This window comes from Onychostruthus taczanowskii, unplaced genomic scaffold (genome assembly GCF_017590055.1).
Source record: "Onychostruthus taczanowskii isolate IOZ18803 unplaced genomic scaffold, ASM1759005v1 scaffold18, whole genome shotgun sequence".
Classification (NCBI taxonomy): domain Eukaryota; kingdom Metazoa; phylum Chordata; class Aves; order Passeriformes; family Passeridae; genus Onychostruthus; species Onychostruthus taczanowskii.
In genome coordinates, this window is record NW_024499017.1 from 9,783,015 (window position 1) to 9,801,662 (window position 18,648).

The window sequence follows — 18,648 nt, forward strand, 5'->3', positions numbered from 1 at the left end:
TGGCTGAGGACTGTGTGTGCTGATGTACCAACTCAAGGGTGCTCTTCTTTCACTCATCTTTCTTCTATTCATCTCTTTCAGAACAACAACTTAACCACTCAAGACCATGAGAGCATTATTGTGGTGAGTATCTTTCTGTCAAAAGCTGAGGACAAATCTATATTGTTTGATAACAGTTCTCTTAGTGCCTGTCTCTGCCCCAGTGAAGTAGGGCAAATGTGAAAGCCTTTCCACCAATGCTGCTGAGTTTAGGCAGGAATGAAAACCATTTGTCTATTTTTTCTGTGGCTTTGTCATTTCTCTATTCTTGTTTCACAGATGAATTACAATAAAGCTTTCTCATCAGTCTGTGTGAGAGAGCACAGCATGCTGAGTGTTAACAGTCTCTCCAAAGGGCCTCCTTAGGAGGCAGCACAGCAATATCCATATCTGTATATGTACTTTAAATAGTCAAACCCCATCATTTCCAGATGTGCCCTATAAAACCCTTAGGCTGAGTAGTTTCCTGAGGGTCTCTTGCTACCATATACAGAATGTCTCCATTGCTGAGGGTATGTGAGCAAGGGATTGCTCTTCTGTCATTCCAGTTTAACTCCCTGCTAACTTATTTGTAAAAATATCCTCTTCAACTTTTTTCTTTTTTGTAGGTCACATATATTTAGACATAGAAATCAGCGAATCAAATGGCAGCTCTGTTTCTTGTGAAACAAAGTATAAGATCTCAACAGTTTATCAGAGAAGTGGAACTTGGTTCCTCATCACTGTGATTTAATTTAATTTTCTGGCAGTTTCCAGGAGATTTTCACAGTAATCTAATCTAGAGCCTCACCACCACCTGATTGTATCACATCTCTGTGACTCTTTCTGCAAAATGACGAGGTGGCAGGTGGCTGCTAGTAGGTGTTAATTGTGTTTAACTGCTGTTTAAGGTACCCTTTTAGCTGGAATCAGCCACTGAGAGAAGTTTCTGAAGTAGCATTTACTTTCCTTTGCTATAACTTTCGTTTAACTCTAGTGCCAAGGGTAGTTCAGGCACCCAGTTACAACTAGGGGAAGGATTTTTAAATAAAACATGAGAGGTGGCCCTGCTGTGAGCAGGGAACGTGGGCCAGGTGGCCTCCAAAGGTCCTTTCAGGCTGTGTTACTGCTCTGTTCTGGGTGATGGCTTCTTCAGTCCAAGTCCTGCCCTCGTGCAGGTTGTGCCCAAGCCATTAAGGAGCTGGCAGTTCCTGGGCATTGAGAGCTCACTGCCATTACCCAGATAACCTGGGCTATTCCTGGAAAGAATTGCTAATAGCGTGTGTTTATGTAGCATGTGGAAAGTACACATTGCTTGGCCATGCAGATGGGACCAGCTTTCCTTCTCTGGATGGTGCTGGGGCAGATCAATATCCCAACCAATCCCTTCCTGCTCGGGATGGGGCCACACGTGGCACAGCACGTGGCTGCTTCTGGCCATGGCACTCGTGAGGAAAACCCAGGAAAAGTTCCTGTCAGGCTGTCACACTGACCACAGAGGCAGAGCCATAACCTGTGACCCTCTCTGTTGTTGATACCCTAAAGCAAACAATCCCAAAGATGGGTTCAGGAAAGACCTTGAACTCAGGTGTAGGATGGGGAACAAAGATGTTCTGGGCTCGCTGGATGGGGTTATGTTCTCCTTCAGTGCCCTGTGGCTGGGCCACCACCAGAGGAGGAGTGAGCAGTTGCAGAAGGATGGCACATGCTAATGGGTATCGTAGTTCTGACATGTAACCAAACAGAGCTTTGCAGTTTCCTTGGGTTTCGTTGTTAAAATTCACACTAATCTTGACCTCTGTGAAAACACAGCTGCTGCAAGCAGACTCACAGGGCTGAGTAAGGAGATGAGAGGGAGAGCAAAAACCAAAGCAAAGCCTTAGTAAAACCCCAGGTGCCATCCAGATAAAATATCCGGTGTTCATTTGCTTAATACAAAATGTCCTGGCTTCTGTGTTTAGTGTTTTACATTAAAATGGGTACTGGAAATCCCTGTAACTGAAGAGTGGAAAAGCCTGAAGGCACCACCACACAGAATATATTATTCTGGTACCATTTTCTAGTTTACAAAGGAAGCAACAGCAGCATAAGTTCATTACCCCCTCAGTGGCAGGTATGACCTCCAGTGTGTTTAACCAGGATAAGCACATCGGTTTGTGCAGCGACAAAGGAATGGTTGATCTCAGCTTTTACAAAGTTAGATGCTTGATTTTGATAAATAGTGTCTTCCCAGGTAAGAGCAGTGCTAGGTTGCTTTTAGTGAGCTCTTACAGAAAAAATAGAGCTTGAACTCCTTCACAAAGGATATGTGTGTGTGGTAGTGTTCAGTTTTTTTCTTTTAGGGAAATGTTCTAACTGAAACAACAAGCCAGATTCATCCTTGCTTTATTACATCTTAAAACAAAAAGGTCTGCTCCTGTTTCCATTTAAACCATGATAAATAGTGCACTCCTTTGCCTGTTTTACATATTTACACTGATGTAGTTAAAAGCAGACTTTTTCTGAGGATTCATAGCAGAGGTGTGCTTGAGCTTACTTGTAAAATTAACGCATCGTCCACATCTTAATTTCTCTATTGATGGTTTTGTCCTTTTCTAAAAGTGAGCTTTTATGCCCCCAAGAAAAATACTTCCCTGCAATATGCTTTTTCCAGTTGCTGCCTTGTGTCGTAGGTTAATACTCAAACCATAACACCTTGAAATTCAATTTTTCTGCTTTTTCTCCGTTTCTTTTTAAAGGCAATTGCACCTTTGCTGGAAAACAACCATCCTCCTCCTGACCTCTGTGAATTCTTCTGCAAGGTATCAGAAGAGCTTTGCTTTCTGGAATCTCATAGTTGACTGTGACTGTAGTTCTTTGACTGGGGGGTGGTTCTTTTTCTGTAACTTTTTACCTCCTGCCCAGATTGAGTTCAGTTTTTGGTCAGCAAGCAATGATACTGGAGTGGTGAACAGCACCATGATGATAAATACCATCATATGCTTAGTATATCAGAGTGTTTTGTCCTGATACTGTGTGAGAGTTAAAATTTTGAGACTCCCACACCTCAGTCTGGGTACAAGAGGTGTCCTACTGCATGCTGTGTTTAGTTAATGCAGAAATCACTGCAGCCACTCTGTTCAGGTGTGTATAACTCAGCCCTTATGGTATCTGGTCATTGGGTAATGGCAGTGGGAAGATCATAAGGATTCATCCTCTTTTCTGGTAAATCCAGGCTGCATTTTGTATCCTTTATCCATAAACTTTGGAGTACCTTGGATTGCAGACCTTGTGGATTTAAAAATACTGCTGTTCCTTGAGGCCTGTTTGTGTTTCAGTTTTGAGTCTGGTTAAATTTGCTTGCTGCTGTCTGGGTATGCATTTGTCAAACATTCTGGATGCTGCTTGTAATTCCCATCCAGATTTATTCTTCCTACAGAAGCTTCTTCCTACAGAAACTGAGTCAAGTTACAGAAACTCCTCTGACTTACATTTTTATAAGCACTCTTAGGTCATCATTAGCCTCAGACTTGATGCATTTTTATTCCTGATTTGAGATTTTTTGATCCTTTAATCTTTCTCAGAGATGGGCACCCAGTTGTCTGTAAATGTGTGCAATGGGATGTGTACAGTTGAAGGAAGGGAAACAGGTTATGGACTTCCCAGAGCAGAAGTGGACAGGGTAATGAGAAGGAGAATTTATCTTCAAAATCGACCTTGTCTTGAGCAGGAGGTTGGACCAGATGACTTTCAGAGGTCTTTCCCAACCTAAATTACTCTGACTGATACATTATGATTATATATTTCATCCTGTGATGGGAGAGTGAGTTGTTGGTACCTTCCAAGATCCACCACAGGTTTTTAGGCTGGATCCCAGAGAAAGGAGGTTTGTGGCATTACACTGCCTGTGAGATCATATCTTCCTGTCCCCAGCCTCTTTCCTTTTAAAACTATTGGCAATAAGACCCCAGAATGGTACATTGCAGTGAGTTTTGGGAAGAATGGGGGACAAGGAAGGGAATTTGCAGTTTGTGAGCTCCCATGGGAATCTTCTACTAGATGCCACCAAATCCATAGGAACGAGCAGTGTTACGAGTGCCTTAATCTCAGGAAAGATTAATTTAGCCCTTGGATCGTGATAATCTTGGGGTAATCCATGCATGGGGTGTGGAGCCAGGGGACACCCATCTCCAGGAGTGCTGCAGCTCACAACATGACCCGTTGCTCTTCCAGCACTGCCGAGAGCGCCCGCGGTCCATGGTGGTGATCGAGGTGTTCACCCCAGTGGTGCAGAGGATCCTCAAACACAACATGGTGAGTGCTCGTGCCACGGCAGCTCCAGCAGCTTGGGGAGGTTTTACTGCCACACCTTTTGTGATCAGCAGCTGCTCTGTTGCCTGTCATGCCTGTTGTATCTAAATCTGCCCTCCAGAGTGTGAATGCTGCATGTGATTTTGTGTTACTTCATCAGTGCAGAGCTAATAAGCTTTCAGTGGGATCCTCAAAAGCATCTAAGCAAAGCCGTGTTTTGAGGGATGTTTCTTTTGGCAGCATATGCAGCTCCAGCACTTTCCCACCTGGCCCTTGGCTCCTTATTTACTCCCTGCATGCCATCCTTGCAGTTAAAACAGTTTAAAATCAAATAAATAACAAAGGCAGAATGGGGACTTTGTTCATTTTGAACTGGGCCCTCAACACTTTTTCTGTAAGACACCACCAGCCCTCTTGGTTTCCATTTTTCTTTAGGCCATGTCTAGTGAGTTCTTACCTCAGTTTCCTGAATATTGTTATGCTTTTCTATTGCTGTTCTTCCTTATCATTACAGGATTTAGGTACTCTGTCATTTTATGGCTGTTCTTACCCAGACTTCCTTCTCATTGCTGATCAGTTCCTTGTCAGTATTTGAAATAAATGCCCTGCTTGGCTTTCCACCCTGTAGACCAGATTTCCCTCCCCCAAACTCTGAAAATATGCTTACATGATCCATATTCCTTTCCTAATAGAGGTCTGGGGTATTTACCAGCTCTCCAGCTTTTGTGGCATATTAAGTTTCCTGCCAATGTTTTTAAGTTACATGAAGAAGCCTTACTTCACAATGCAGTGGCAAAGAATAACAAATAAATAAAATACAATATTTAAGGCCATTGATTTGGCTGTGATCTCAAGGATGAACCTCTGTAACTTCATAATCAACTTCTTTTCACTAACATATAATTTTAGAGACCATCCGTTGTCATGCTGTGATTAGCATGAACCCAGTAGAAAACAGTTCATATTTCTTATTTTTCCAATCTTATTATTTATCTCCCTGAGTTTACAGAACTAGGTAGAAAGCCCAAGATGGCAAAAAGGTCATATTCCTGGCTTTATGCCAGTACTATTCAGACATGTAAACATTTTTGAATATTCTGTAGTGTTCAGTGAAATATTCTGTAAATGTTATTCTTGGATTCCAGACTGATTTTTTAAAGCATCCAGAGCTCTTGAGGGGTCTCAAATAAAATCTAAATGCATAGTGTAATGCTTGTATTTGGTTAGCTTCAGAGAATTGGGTATATTTACCATACTTAACATTTGCAGATTGAAAATCAACATGTCTGTACCGCAGTGTGTAGTTGGAGAATTTATGGTGTCAGGTATTAATTGGAGTGGATTTGGGCACTTTACCACCCTCTGGGGACTTCTGTACTGAATAGTGCTTTAGAGAATGTGTGTGTGTGTGCACATAAATAAAGTTACTCTTTAGAGGGACACTAAACTTCATCACCTCAGGAGGCCCCGTGCAGTCCCTGGGGCAGGAGACTGAGCTGGCTCTTCCCACCTTTGCCTCCAGCTTGTTCTGGAGCCTTTGAAAATTCCCAACAAGTTTTTGTTCCGCAGTTTTCTACCTATAAAACAGGGGAAGAGTGTCTCGTTTATCTCTGATTTTAACACCTCAAAAGAACCAGGATAGGTTTTTGTCTTGGTGATAGTACTGGTTACATGCAGGAGTGGAGGCTGTTGTGTGCTGAGTCATTTAAGGAGTGCTCAGCAACCTCTCAAACCGTTGGGTTTTAGCTGTTTGTAGACTCAGCCCAAATGCTTGAATATTAACCCTTCTTTCTTGATTTCTTTTTATTTTTTGAGCAGACAGTATTGGTGGTGTGTGTTGTTCTGTGCTTGGTATGTGATAGGGCATTATATTACATCTAGAGAAATATTTATTTTACAGAGGTCAGCAATGACATCCTCTTTATGATCTCTTGGACTTCGATTCCAGCTTAGTTAGGACACCTAGACAGGCTGAAAACTTTCATAAGCAAATTGCAGTTGCAAAAGCTGCCTTGCAAGGCATGTTCATGAAATTAATCAAATGTTCTGTGAAGCACATATGGTCTCCTGGATCAAGTGTGTTTGCAGCTGCCAAAAGGAGCCTGTTAAAAGTTTAATGATGTTAATTGTAATGATGTGGAATTGCCCCCAGTCCCTTTGCTGGGTGAAGTTACCAGGCAGCCATTCAGTACCAGCAGTGACATTTAGGGCTTGAAGGAGATATTGTGCAGCCTAAGCTTGTTTTCAAGTTTTTGGTCATTTTCTCTGGCTGTAAAACTTACCAGGTTGTGCTACAGAAGTGCCTGAAACCAAAACGAGTTAACAGAAAATTTCAGTGCTCTGGGAGTTTATCATCCCCTTTACAGACCACTAGTTCATTACCATTTGTGGCATTCCTTTAACATTTCAGTTGCCATGTATTTTTTTCCAGGATAACTTCCACAGGCAGCTGCTGGGGGAATAGCTGGGAGTGCTTGTTTGTCCTCAGTGGACCTTGTTCCCCACTTGGAAATTCAGCTCTGTAGTTCTGCAACACCTGTGTAATAAGGTTACACCTGTGTAAATGTGAGGAAATGTGCTGTGGAATAGCACTCACCAGACAGCAGAATTTACTCCTTTCACATCTAAAAATAGCAGGTGTTGTGAGGAGATGCAGGATTTCAGTTAGCAGGTGCCTCTCTGACTGCAGGATTTAAAGACAGTGACTCTTGAGCTCACCTGTCAAATTCACAGCATAGCTGGAGTAAAATCCGTGGAGAAAAAACTGATCTCTGGTTTTGTACTTGATTGCATATTGATAGCATGTCAAAATGATTTTCTCTAAAGCCAGGATAGATACTCATGCCAAACATGGAAATATAATATTTTTTGAGTTTTATTTCTAAAAACCTGCAGTTGGGAGTGGAAGCAAAATCGCCAAACAAAAAATGTGTTTCAAAATAAAAATACTAAGTGAAAAGTGCAAAACAAATGTAAGTATAGGTGAGATTTTTTTTTTGGTTTTTTAGTTGTTTCATTACACAGAATGCATAATGAAATACTTTAATACTTATAATACTTTGTTTTCAAAGTGTGTATAAAGGAAAGAAGAGATTGGAAATGCTGTCATTAGTGGGAGAACATTTCAGTGTGCAGCGATGCTCTTCTCTTGAAGCTTGTCAGCATAATAGCAGTGTGAATTCAGTTGTGTTTGAGCTGGTTTCCTTTGAAAACCCTGAGTCTTGATGTGCATTCAACATCTTCACCGAGTCTCTCCTTCTTGGACAGGATTTTGGGAAGTGCCCTCGGTTGCGCCTCTTTACTCAGGAGTACATTCTGTCTTTGAATGAGCTGAATGCTGGAATGGAGGTGGTGAAGAAGTTTATTCACAGGTTAGTTACATTTCATTTATGGTGTATTTCCAATCCTGTGTCCGTGCTTTGGTGTGTTACTTCTCCCAGCCCTGCTTTACTGGCTGTTAACAGTGGCTGGTGCTTCTTGGTACTGGCAAACAGCAAATTAATCAAGTCCCTCAGGATGTGTTGCTGAAGTCTCTTTTTCAAAATGCTAGTTCTCAGATAAGTCTGGGATTTTCTAATTCCTCACTGCAAGCTAATGGACTTTGCTGTGTGTATGTTCTTCATATACATTTAGGCTCAAAGCCTCTGCAGAATGATTCAAATTAACTTTCAAGCGCATCATGCTCACTCAAGTGTGAGATTTTGGGAGGACTTTAGGGATACCACATGAATTAAATTGATGATTCAGCTTACCCTTGTTCATAAGTAGGGCCATTGGATTTACAGGGTTAAAATATGTCTCTGTTATGGCCCTTCTGAAGATCCCCCAAGGGTGCCTATCCAGGTCTGTCACCTCGTTCTGTCTGTCTGGTTTTGCCCACAGAAACCTTCCTCGCAATGAGATCATCTTGTTTTTTGTTTTCCAGCATGCATGGTCCAACAGGACAATGCCCACATCCCAGGGTCCTGCCAAATCTTGTAGCTGTCTGCTTAGCTGCCATTTATTCCTGTTATGAGGAATTCATCAACAGGTCAGTACGAATTCCCAGCTGACCACGTGTTCTTCACAAATGAGATCATTGTGAGATGGGTGTGCTAGAAAACCTGAGAGAAGCTGAACCTTCCTTCCCTGACACTCACCAAGGGAATGAGGAAGGGCAGGGGTGAGGCCTTGAAGAAGGGGTTGTGTGTAAATCCCTGTGTATCTGCAGCTTTGAACCCGAGCTGATTTCACAGCGCTGTCTCCGTTATTGTGGAAAATCTGATTCCTCACTCGCCGCAGTTCTTGACACACGAGCCAGTTTTCCAGTAGACACTGAGGGTTCCCCTCTGCTATGTTTCCTGTTTGTTTATATGCCTATCTGACTTTCCTCATGGTAGAGCACGGACAGGGGCTGCTCAGTGTCCAACACAAATTCCAGACACGAGGGCTGCAGACAAATGTCTGGGCATGTACTATAGCCAGATACATACTTGGGCATGGATTCTGTTACAGCTTTGCACAACTTGGACAGGAAAGTTCACCTTTAGACTAAACTGGTTGTCAATTACAGTAATGAAAAGCTCAACTCTTTGTCAGATGGGGGCTGCAGAGCAGTCCTCTTGGAGCCTTTTAATGTTTTTAATTGATTTCGGTAATCCGATTGCACAGAGGAAAGCCATCCGGTGGGCTGGGGTGAAGTGCAGTGGGAAATTGCAAAAAATTGTGGCTTCTGTGTTGCACTCTCTCTCCTGCTCTCTGCTGGTATGTCTGTCTACTGAAATGATTTGTTTCTTTCTGAAATTCAGTCGGGACAACTCGCCAAGCCTGAAGGAAATTCGGAATGGCTGCCAGCAGCAGTGTGACCGAAAGCCCAACCTCCCCCTCCGCCTTCTTCACACGAGTCCTGACCTGGTCTCTCAGGAGGCCACCTTGACTGAATCCCGTCTCAAACCAGTTATTGTCACTTCCAACGAGATCCACGTGGAAGTGGAGCGCAACAACACGGCCAACCAGAAGATGACAGCCGGCGTTGGCAACGACAGCGAGCCCAACCTCATCGACTGCCTGATGGTCAGCCCCACCTGCAGCACCATGAGCATCGAGCTGAGTGCCCAGGCAGACAGGATCCTGGGCTGCTACGTGGAAATCCTCAAGATGCTGTGAGTAATTGTCTTGAGCAGCTTTTAGAACAGTGTCATCTTAACAATGAGAGGGGGGGGCTTTTCCCGCAGGGCTGTTGTCTTCAACATCTGTGGCGAGCCAGCACGTGGTTGTAAATCTTAACTCCAGCTCTGGAGAGTCCAGCCTTTGAAAGAGGCATCTGGCACTGCCAAGATGTTCTAAAAATAGCATTAGGAAGATGAAAATGGAAAGCTTATTTGTACATGGAGCCTCAGGCATTTTACAGAAGACGGGATGTTGGTGCCAGTGGTTTCTGTTTTTGTTCTTGCCCACCAAAAATAAATTAAAAAACCCCATTTGTCTCCTCCAGGGCTCTTAGGATTGCCTGAGACAGAGCTAGAAAAGGCAGGTCTGTGGTAGGTTCGGTGCTTGTGCAGTGATAGGCAGCACCACTGCCCTGACGTTAGCAGGAGTTGGATGCTGTCATTGTTTTTCACTTAGATATTCTCCCTTCTTGTGCTGTAGAAGTTTTATGACTTATTCAGATTTGCTTGTATTAGAGTGGAGTCTCTGTCCAGTTGCTTTGGTACAGTGGATTAACCAAATCCAGTGGATTTGGTACAGTGACCTGTATTAGGCCCCAGGTGTTCAAATAGTCTTTGCCACAAAATGGTGGCAAGGTGATTCCTGGCAGGCAAATCTGAATATCTTAAACAGGAATATAAAGGAATATGTTGTTCAGGAAAAGCTTGGTTTTCTCTGGATAAATAAATGAAAAGGAATAACAGAAAAGGTGGACTGCAGAATGGGAGCTTGTAATAGAAGCGAAGTAAAACATCTTTGTTGACTTTGACAACTAGCTTTGATACTGAGTTGCAGTATGTTTTGTGACAAACTGTTAAACTTCTCCTTAATTATTTTTAAAGAGTGTAAGGCCTAATGAAGTCACAGTTGAACTTTCTAGAATCCAGGACGTGGGTGAAATCTGGACTCTGCTGTAAACCACGAGCATGTGCCTACACTGCAGACAAATGCAAATCTGGGGGTACACTACCAAGGAATAAAATGAGGTCAGACTGCTGTGGTGGAGGGTTTTGTGAAGGTTTTTGTCCCACATTTTCATTTTTTTTTCAAAATACACAGTACAAATTTGCAGCATCACTCTTCCACTCACTACACAACTGACTTGCAGTTGCTTAAGCACTCATTCAAAACTGGAGAGAGGACAAGTGAATACCAGATACTGTTCCCATTAGATTCTTGAGCAGGAAGTTGCTGTGAAGGCTAATTTGGTATTTTTTTTCCCCGTGGCCCAGGTTCTTCTGCCTTTAAAAATGATTGCATTAAGAAAAGCACAGTATCTGAGTTTGCTTCATCTGGGGGCTTTTGAGTCTCCATGCACCCAGGTGCTGCATTGAACACGTCGTGTATTTATTCCTGTCCCCTTGACTCTCCCTGTTTTCCATAAACACTGAGCACTCTCCCAGTCCTGATGCTGGTTTGGATGCTGACTCACTAAGCATTGACGGTTTTGGTTTCATCATGCAGCTGACACACACTTATAAACAAATTCACAAATGGGCATGTTCTTCCTCACAGTCTCTCTCCACTTTTAAACATTTGATATCCCAGGTCCCAATTCCCGTTTAATTTGCTACGCAAAGAGCTCATTTCACTACATACCTTAAAATAATATCTTTTTTTTGATGCATTTCCTGTCTTTTTAAAAATCAAGTTGTTCGACAGCCGCAGTAAAAATGGGAATATGTTACTGTTAGAGATGTTGTAGGTGTGGAGCAGCTTTGGGCCCTTTTTCTGCTTGTACAACAGGAGTTCTGAAAGGTGAAACCCACAGGATGTGTGCAGTGAGGGACCAATGATAACACAAAACTGGTGCAACTCTCCTCAGAGTGCCCTGCCAGAGCCCACACCCTGCTTGGGAAATCACAACCTGTGAGCCTGTGGGGCAGCTCCTTAGGCAGAGCTCTGGCTGTGGCTCCACTCATTTGAGTTCCCCTCCATTCCTGTTCATCCCTTGGTTTTTTTGGGTGCCTGAAAGGAGTAATGCAGAATCTGCTTGCTCCTCATTCTGCCACTGGCTCCCTGGAAGGTCTTAGATAAGTCACTTTTAAGTGCCTCGTTTTCCTTACTTGTTAAATATAGGTAAAGATTTTCAATGTTGTTTTTTTAAATGCTGAAACCAGTGATGGAAAAGCATTTTAGAAGGACTTGTAGTTATTACCAAAAGTACAAGATAATGCTGTTGTGATGCTGATTACTTTCATGCTCTAACTCTTCCTGAACAAAGGGTTTCTGTTGCATGAAATACTATTACTGTACTTTGAAAATCTGAGAATATGAAGAAAGAGAGTTGAAGAACATGCCAGTAGGAAGAAAACATTAATTATAAAACAACTGAGCTCTCAGCGGGCATTCAGTAAAATAATGTTCTTATTAGTAACAATGGTAAGCCAAACATAAATAAGTTGCTTAGCATTGAGTTTGATTGTTCTTTTAGGTGTCTGACTCAGTATCATCATCAAAACAAGAGAGTCACCAGCAATGATACCTTTTTTGCATAATTAACTTAGGGCAGCAGGGAGTAATTTATTTAGGCAAATTTTAATTATTGGAAGTCTAGCAAATAAGAATTCTCAACAGTATCTTCAACAGAGGACATTTTATTGTTTACCTGACTCTTACATAGTGCTTACTTTTTGGGAGAAACCCTCTCTTCTAATACTGATGAAGATGTTATTTAACAATCACTGTAATACTTCACTTTTTGCACAGAAAGCTGAAAGGGCAGTTTTGAAAGTTCATCTGTAGCGCTCTTACAGCACCTAGAACATCTTTGACCCTTTTTCTAATGCAGTTGAGTAACAAAACACAACTGTTGCATACTGAAGGAAAATAGAAAATCATGATTTTGAAGATGCTGGCAGATGATCCAAAGTCTGGGCAGATTTTAAAGGAGACACAGTCTCTAGGGTAACGTAGTATTTTGGCCCTGCACTCAAAAGTGGATCAAACTTCTGTGTCAGTATTCTGTAACTCATTGTGGACTCTGATAGTGTTACTGACACCAGCCAGTGCCTCCTGAATACTACAAGTCTTAAACTGGTGCATGGAAAATGCCCTAAACTAACTGCAAAATTTCTGTTCATCATCTTAAATTAGAGGCTTTGAGAATGGCTCAGCATTGCCCAGCTCCTATTTGCATGTTAGTGTTTCCATGCATTTGGGAATGTCTTGCACAGCCAGACTTGTGCTTGAGCAGGACAACCATGGTTAAAGTTGCAGTAGAAGGGGCCGTGTGTCCTCTCCTTGGGCTGGAGAACTTCAGAGTTTTCTTTCACCTCCCACTGGTTCCAGGGGGTGGGGGAGACACTGAAACTGTCTGCAGTGAAATCTAGGTCAACTGGTTGTGAGAACAGACCCCTCTTGGGGAAGCTCTTTTGGTGTTGTATCATAAACTGTTGCCCTTTGTCTGTGTTATTTTTTGTTTCCATGGCTGCCTGTAGTGGCAAGGGTCTGTCCAGATGTCCAGACACTTGTACCCCTCTCTGGGGCCAGTGTCACAACCTGCTTTGGGCAACCTAGTGTTGCTGTTTCCTGATGCTTCCATGCCAACTGTGAGCAGTGGAGCCCATTTGTGTTCTCAGCAGTCAGGGCAGAACCTTTCTAGGTTCTTTCAATGGTGCTAAATTTTCTTCTTTTGAAAAAGCCAAACAAGCCCATCTCAAAAGAAGGCTGAGCATGAAAAGGCACCTCACTGTTTTGCAGATAGCAGGTTTGTGCCTTGTATTGACAGGGGCTCTGATGAGGCTTTTTCTCACCTGCCCTGGCACCCTGAGCTAAACCTGATGTCATGCAATTCAGGGAATTGAACCTAGAGCCAGGGAAAGAAGGGATCAGGTGCATGTCTGGGGGTATGGTCATATTCTTATCTGACAGCAGAGGTTACCTTGTCAGCCTGCTCAGTCTGGAGAAGAAGCTGCTTCCAGGTAGTTGCTCTTGTCTCTTCATTACCCCCAAACCCCAAGGACTTGGGGCATGCAGTGTCTCAGAGATGAGAGCCACAGCTTTCCAAACACGAGCACCCACTGGAGCTTCCCCTGGCTGTTCTGCATTCCCCAATAGGTCAGTGGCATGCTCTGAATATCCCAAGTGGATTATCCTATGTCATGTTTATCGAGGTTGCCCTGGGCTGCTCGTGTGTTTTGGATTGTTTGTGCCGCACATGACACGCGGGCAGGTTTTCATTTTGGTGAAAGGTGATCCCGGGGAAGGAAAATGTATTATGTTGGCAGGCCAAGAGCGATGATGGCCCAGAGGCAAAGTCACTGCAGTCGGGGATTATTTAATTAATTTGGTTGTTCTGTGCCCTGGCCAGTCCCCTGGGACAGTTTCAGGCTGAGGGGGGCTGTGGCAGTGGCAGGTGATGGCTCTGATCTGTCACCGCCCGGCTCCGCGACCCCCGCGCGCTTCTGGGAGCCCGCGGGTCGGGCTGCAGCCCGGCTGCTGTGCTGCTCACCTAGAACTGCAAATCCTGCAAAAATCAGAGCCAGGGAGCCTTTCTCCCCCTTTTATCAGGCCAGTCAGTCCTGGGATTTGAGCTGTGTGATGAGTGTTGAGCCCAGCGCCCTTGGAAGAGCTGGGAAGGGAGCTTGTCCCAGGAATCTCCCTGTGGCTCTGTGCTCCCTTCTCCTGGCCCAGCCTCTTTGTCTGGCTCATTGCACTGGTGCTTCACTGCAGCCAGAACTAATCCATTTCCCTTTCTTTCCCTGCTTCAAACACTTGTCTTGTGTTGGGAGCTTTGAATGGACTGAAAAAAAAAGAAAAAGGAAAAAAAATAAAAAACTGTCTGAAATGAAAGAAGAGTGCAGATGAGATGAGCACAGACAGAAGGAAAATGTTTTTGAAAAGGGAATAGGTGGGAGGAGGAGAAACACTGTAGGCTTTTAATAAGTAGTTTAGTTTTATTCTTGTGCTGTGTTTGTTTCATGTTTCCTAGCTCACATTGAAGGGATTACAGGCTGTGCAGATTTTATGTTCAGGTCCCACTCATGCGACCAAATTTTATATATTTCAATAGGAGATGGTTTCCTTTTTCTTTCTTCCTTCTCCTCCTGGGAAAGTAGACTGATTTCTTTTCACTGCCCTCTCAGAGACCTGCCCTGCTCCCCAGCTTTGAGAAAAGTCAGTGATGCTGTCCCATTCTGTCTGCAGTTTCATTCCAAAACAACTTTTTTCTTACTCTTGCAATTTCCTTTGAAGCTCAGCCATGAAAAATTGATTGGTTCATATTATTAGTAATCACAACTTTCCAGATTGCTCAAGAAGGAACTTCAGTGATGTAACACTCAGCCTGAGATGTCACAGGAGCTAAGCCTCAAAGTGGCTTTCAGCTGTTAACCTTCTGTTAGAAAAGATTTGTAGGTGCTGTATCTCATGTGATATGAAGCACCTTTAACACCTCTCAGCTTTTTGACTTCTGAGTCTCCCATGCTCAAAAAATCTGCTTTTAGCACTGTTTGTATCTACCAATAAAAATGTGTTGTTTTTAGAATGAAATCAGCTAGGAATTTCTAAAGGGTGTGCATATTTAAATAAAACAAAATGTCTGGACTATGTTCTCACACCTGACAAACGTAGTGAGACCTGTGGCACTTCTCAGGGCTGCAGCTACAGATAGGTTGCATCAGCTCTCTCCTACAGAAAAAGTTCCTAACAGGAGCTTTAACAAGAGACTTTCAGCTGAACCTGAACACAGGCCAGACTTCTGTGTCACCAACCCATTCAATGTGTCTGTGGGTCAGAGACAATGAATAATCTTGTAGATAGCTTTAATTAATCAAAGCTTTGTTGAAAGAACACAGAAAGCTCATATTAGAGATGCTGTGTCGGAGGTTTCCTTGCATTATTTCAGTTTATGTGAGAAGCCCCATCCTCAGGTGTGTCATGGTATTCACTTTACACTGACTAAATGGAAAAACAACCCCTGTAGTGGAGTCCTGCTTCATGTCTTGCTGTTCTGAGATGTTAAACAGAGGTGATCATCTTCCTTATTTGTTCAGTGCCTAAGTAGGTGAGGGACTTTTTATCTCTGGAAAGAACCTTATGAACAGGTGATCACAAAGTGCTCTTGCTGCCACTGACTCACACTCACTTTAGGTTTGTGAGACACCCCTTGTCTCAGAGTTGGCCCTGGTTTAGACCTGAGAACAGCATTTTTCATGGAGGAAAAAGTTAGGTTCAGTGGCTTCTAGCACAACTGGCATGGGCACGAGGTTTCTTTCTTGCATTACTGTAACTTCACATGTGCTCTTCTGGTTTTTAATGCACTAAAGCACTTTCAGCTCACAGTGGTCCTTATGGGTTGGTTGTTTGCATGACATAGCACACATTTGTATAACCTGAACTCATACTGCTCTTGGGCAAGTAGTAACTGCTTCCCTGGTTGATTTTTACATCACAATTCTCCATTCAGGTAAAACTTCTCTGCATGTTGCTTCTTAAGAGTACCCTGCTCATGCATTTAAATTTTCCTTTTCTGTGAACACATCTTTGTGGATTGTCCAACATCATGTGTCTTACTAGTTTATTGATATTTCTGGTTTAAGTGGTTCAAAAGATGGATGAGGCTTTTGGAAATACATCCATCTTCAATTTCTCTGAGCTAGAAGTTTCCCTTTGCAAAACTGCATTCTTTTGGAACAGTTCCTGTGCATATGTTGTCTGTCTGTAATGCTATCAGTAGATACTGTCCATTTGAGAACATTACACTTCGTTCCTTCCCAAAGACACACCACACTTTTGTGCCAAGTTTCCAGTAAGCTGCAGGCAATACTCTGGTTTTTAACACTGAAATCCAAAAGGTAGCAGCACTAAGAGGAGGCAGCAGGCTCTTCTAGGTTGTTTCTACAGACATCCCTAGGTGTTTCAGGCCATGTAAAATTCACTTCTGTGTGTACTCATTGTTACTAATGGGACTGGGAGCCAGGGTCTGGGCTTTGGCTGTTGGGTTTTGTGTCAGAAATGGATTCAGGGGTATTGTTGTTTTTTACAAATGGGCTTATGTCTTGTAGCAAAGAAAATTTCCAGTTTAAATGTAGAGAAGAGCTTTAAATAGCAGTGGCCTGGTAATTGTTCTACCAACTTAGATGAAAGTATTACTTAGTGATTAAATGTCAACAGGTTTCCTAAACAGCAAATGTCTTTAAGTTGACATAAAGAAGGCCTCTCTGGAGATCACTGTAAATACCAGATTTATTGTGCCTCAATGGAGAATGTGCTGGAAATGGAAAGGAAAATGTCACTGTAGATTTTGAGAGTGCTTCAGTAAACCAGAAAGGTTGTTGGTGCCCACAGTAAAAAGCTTTTAACTCCTTAAACTAACTGTTGGCAAACCATACTTCAAACCTGGTAACCTGTTAACAAAATGTTCATTTTGCAGGTCAGACTATGATGACTGGAGACCAGCCCTGGCCAGCTTGCTTCAGCCTATCCCGTTTCCCAAGGAGTGAGTTTGCATTGTCTTAGTATTTACTGGCTTGTTCTTGTTACTGGTTTTTTATGATGAAATATACATCAAGTAAAAAGTGATGGTAACAGGAGCTTTGTGCCTCTAGTATTGATTTAGAAACTGAAGTTGATTTTGGCTGATGCAGAGGGATGTGAAGACCTCCCCACGTTCAACTTCCTTCCCCATTTCTCTCAGATGATCCTGAAAAGAAATATGGTTAACTAGAGGCAGGCAGACAGGAAGGGGAGGAAAGCTGGTGAGGAGGAGAGCAAAGTGAGAGATTTAGTGGGGGAGGATGCTTTACTGGCGTCACAGAGACTCCTGTCATTTGTATTTTGCATTAAATGAAGAAGCTGCCCTACGGATCAGCCGAGCTCCCCTGGAAACCTATTAATGAGCAGTGGTGTTTATAAAGTGCAGACCTCCACGGACAAAAATTACAACCTGTAATTGTACAATTTGCTGGCTTATCACATCCCCTGATGACCTGATGTCTTGAATCACAGAGGTCTAATCCTCCATGCCAGGTTACCTGGGCTACAGAGAGAGCTTGGAGATGGGTAACAGAGACATCATTACCTAAGTCAAACGTGAGTCTTGGGGGAGCTGTAAACCATACCATGATCCAAGGCACTTCACAAAATGACCATTAATTGCTTTACTGATGTATGATGCTAATTAGCTGTGGCCATACCCTAATTGCCTTGCAATTAAAGAATACACCTGGCTCTTGGAGGTAGGAAAAACCCTGTAATTATATAATGGTACTGTAAGTCTTTTGCTTTCTTCTGACCCAAAGCTCCCACTGATATTAGTCAGAGCCTTGTCTAAGACAAACTCAAGAAAAGCTACGAGATTTGTTCCAAGTAATTTTCCCCTCTAGGTTAATGAAAGAGGCTTTATCTGATTTTTTGAAACTTTTTCTTTTTTTTGTCTTATGTGCTGCAGTTGCTTAGCAAGTCCTTTTATTATCTGGAAAGAACTGAAAAGTGCTTGTTTGGTTTTTTGGGCTCTTTTTCCCCCCTCTCTCCTTTCTCTCAGATGCTCATACTCTTCTGTTTTGAATTTCAGGGCTCTCGCACATGAGAAATTCACAAAGTAAGTTTCTGGGGCTCCTTTGTTTTATTGAATAAATTCTTGTATTAGTCAATAATAGCAGTGATGCATTATTCAGTATTGTGTCTCTAATGGCTTTTATCTGTGAAGGGCTGTAGGCATGTTCTGTTAGCAATAAAAAGTTCTCTTTGTAATTTATTGTGCTAGCAGGAGCCCAAGGACTAAAGCCAGTGGGTGCTGATAGAATTTACAAAGGAGTTTGTCAGTGCCCATCTCTGAAACATTTTCTAGGCTATTGTCTAGAAATTACTGTCCTTGGTAATCACTTTTAGGCATCATATGTCCTTTCTGTGGAAGGGGTTCAACTTGTTTCTCTCTAAAGTGCATTAATATATATATAATTTTAGGTGTTGTACAAGAGAAATATGGTACTTGTGCAAATACTGCAACCAGCAACTGCTTATTCTTGTCCTTCTTCCTCTTATTTTTTTCAGGGAGCTGAAATATGTGATTCAGAGATTTGCAGAAGACCCGAGGCAAGAAGTGAGTTTGTTGGCAGTTTACACAGAGCATTAGTTGGAGGGATTGCAACTGCACTTGTTCAGATCTCTGCTTAAGTAGTTTGTTCCAAAACACAGTGTGGTTTTACTCTG

General features: G+C 42.7%; 1 protein-coding gene across 1 annotated transcript in view; it reads left to right on the top strand.

Moving 5' to 3' along the window:
- Positions 1 to 18,648, top strand: part of LOC121333922 (c-Maf inducing protein) — a 130,443-nt gene that overhangs the window by 96,607 nt on the left and 15,188 nt on the right. The window contains exons 5-13 of the mRNA XM_041400726.1: positions 82 to 123; positions 2,757 to 2,819; positions 4,231 to 4,311; positions 7,576 to 7,679; positions 8,234 to 8,338; positions 9,096 to 9,449; positions 16,871 to 16,936; positions 18,011 to 18,037; positions 18,490 to 18,538. Coding sequence (XP_041256660.1) covers positions 82 to 123; positions 2,757 to 2,819; positions 4,231 to 4,311; positions 7,576 to 7,679; positions 8,234 to 8,338; positions 9,096 to 9,449; positions 16,871 to 16,936; positions 18,011 to 18,037; positions 18,490 to 18,538 — 891 coding nt within the window. The remainder of the gene's footprint in view (positions 1 to 81; positions 124 to 2,756; positions 2,820 to 4,230; positions 4,312 to 7,575; positions 7,680 to 8,233; positions 8,339 to 9,095; positions 9,450 to 16,870; positions 16,937 to 18,010; positions 18,038 to 18,489; positions 18,539 to 18,648) is intronic.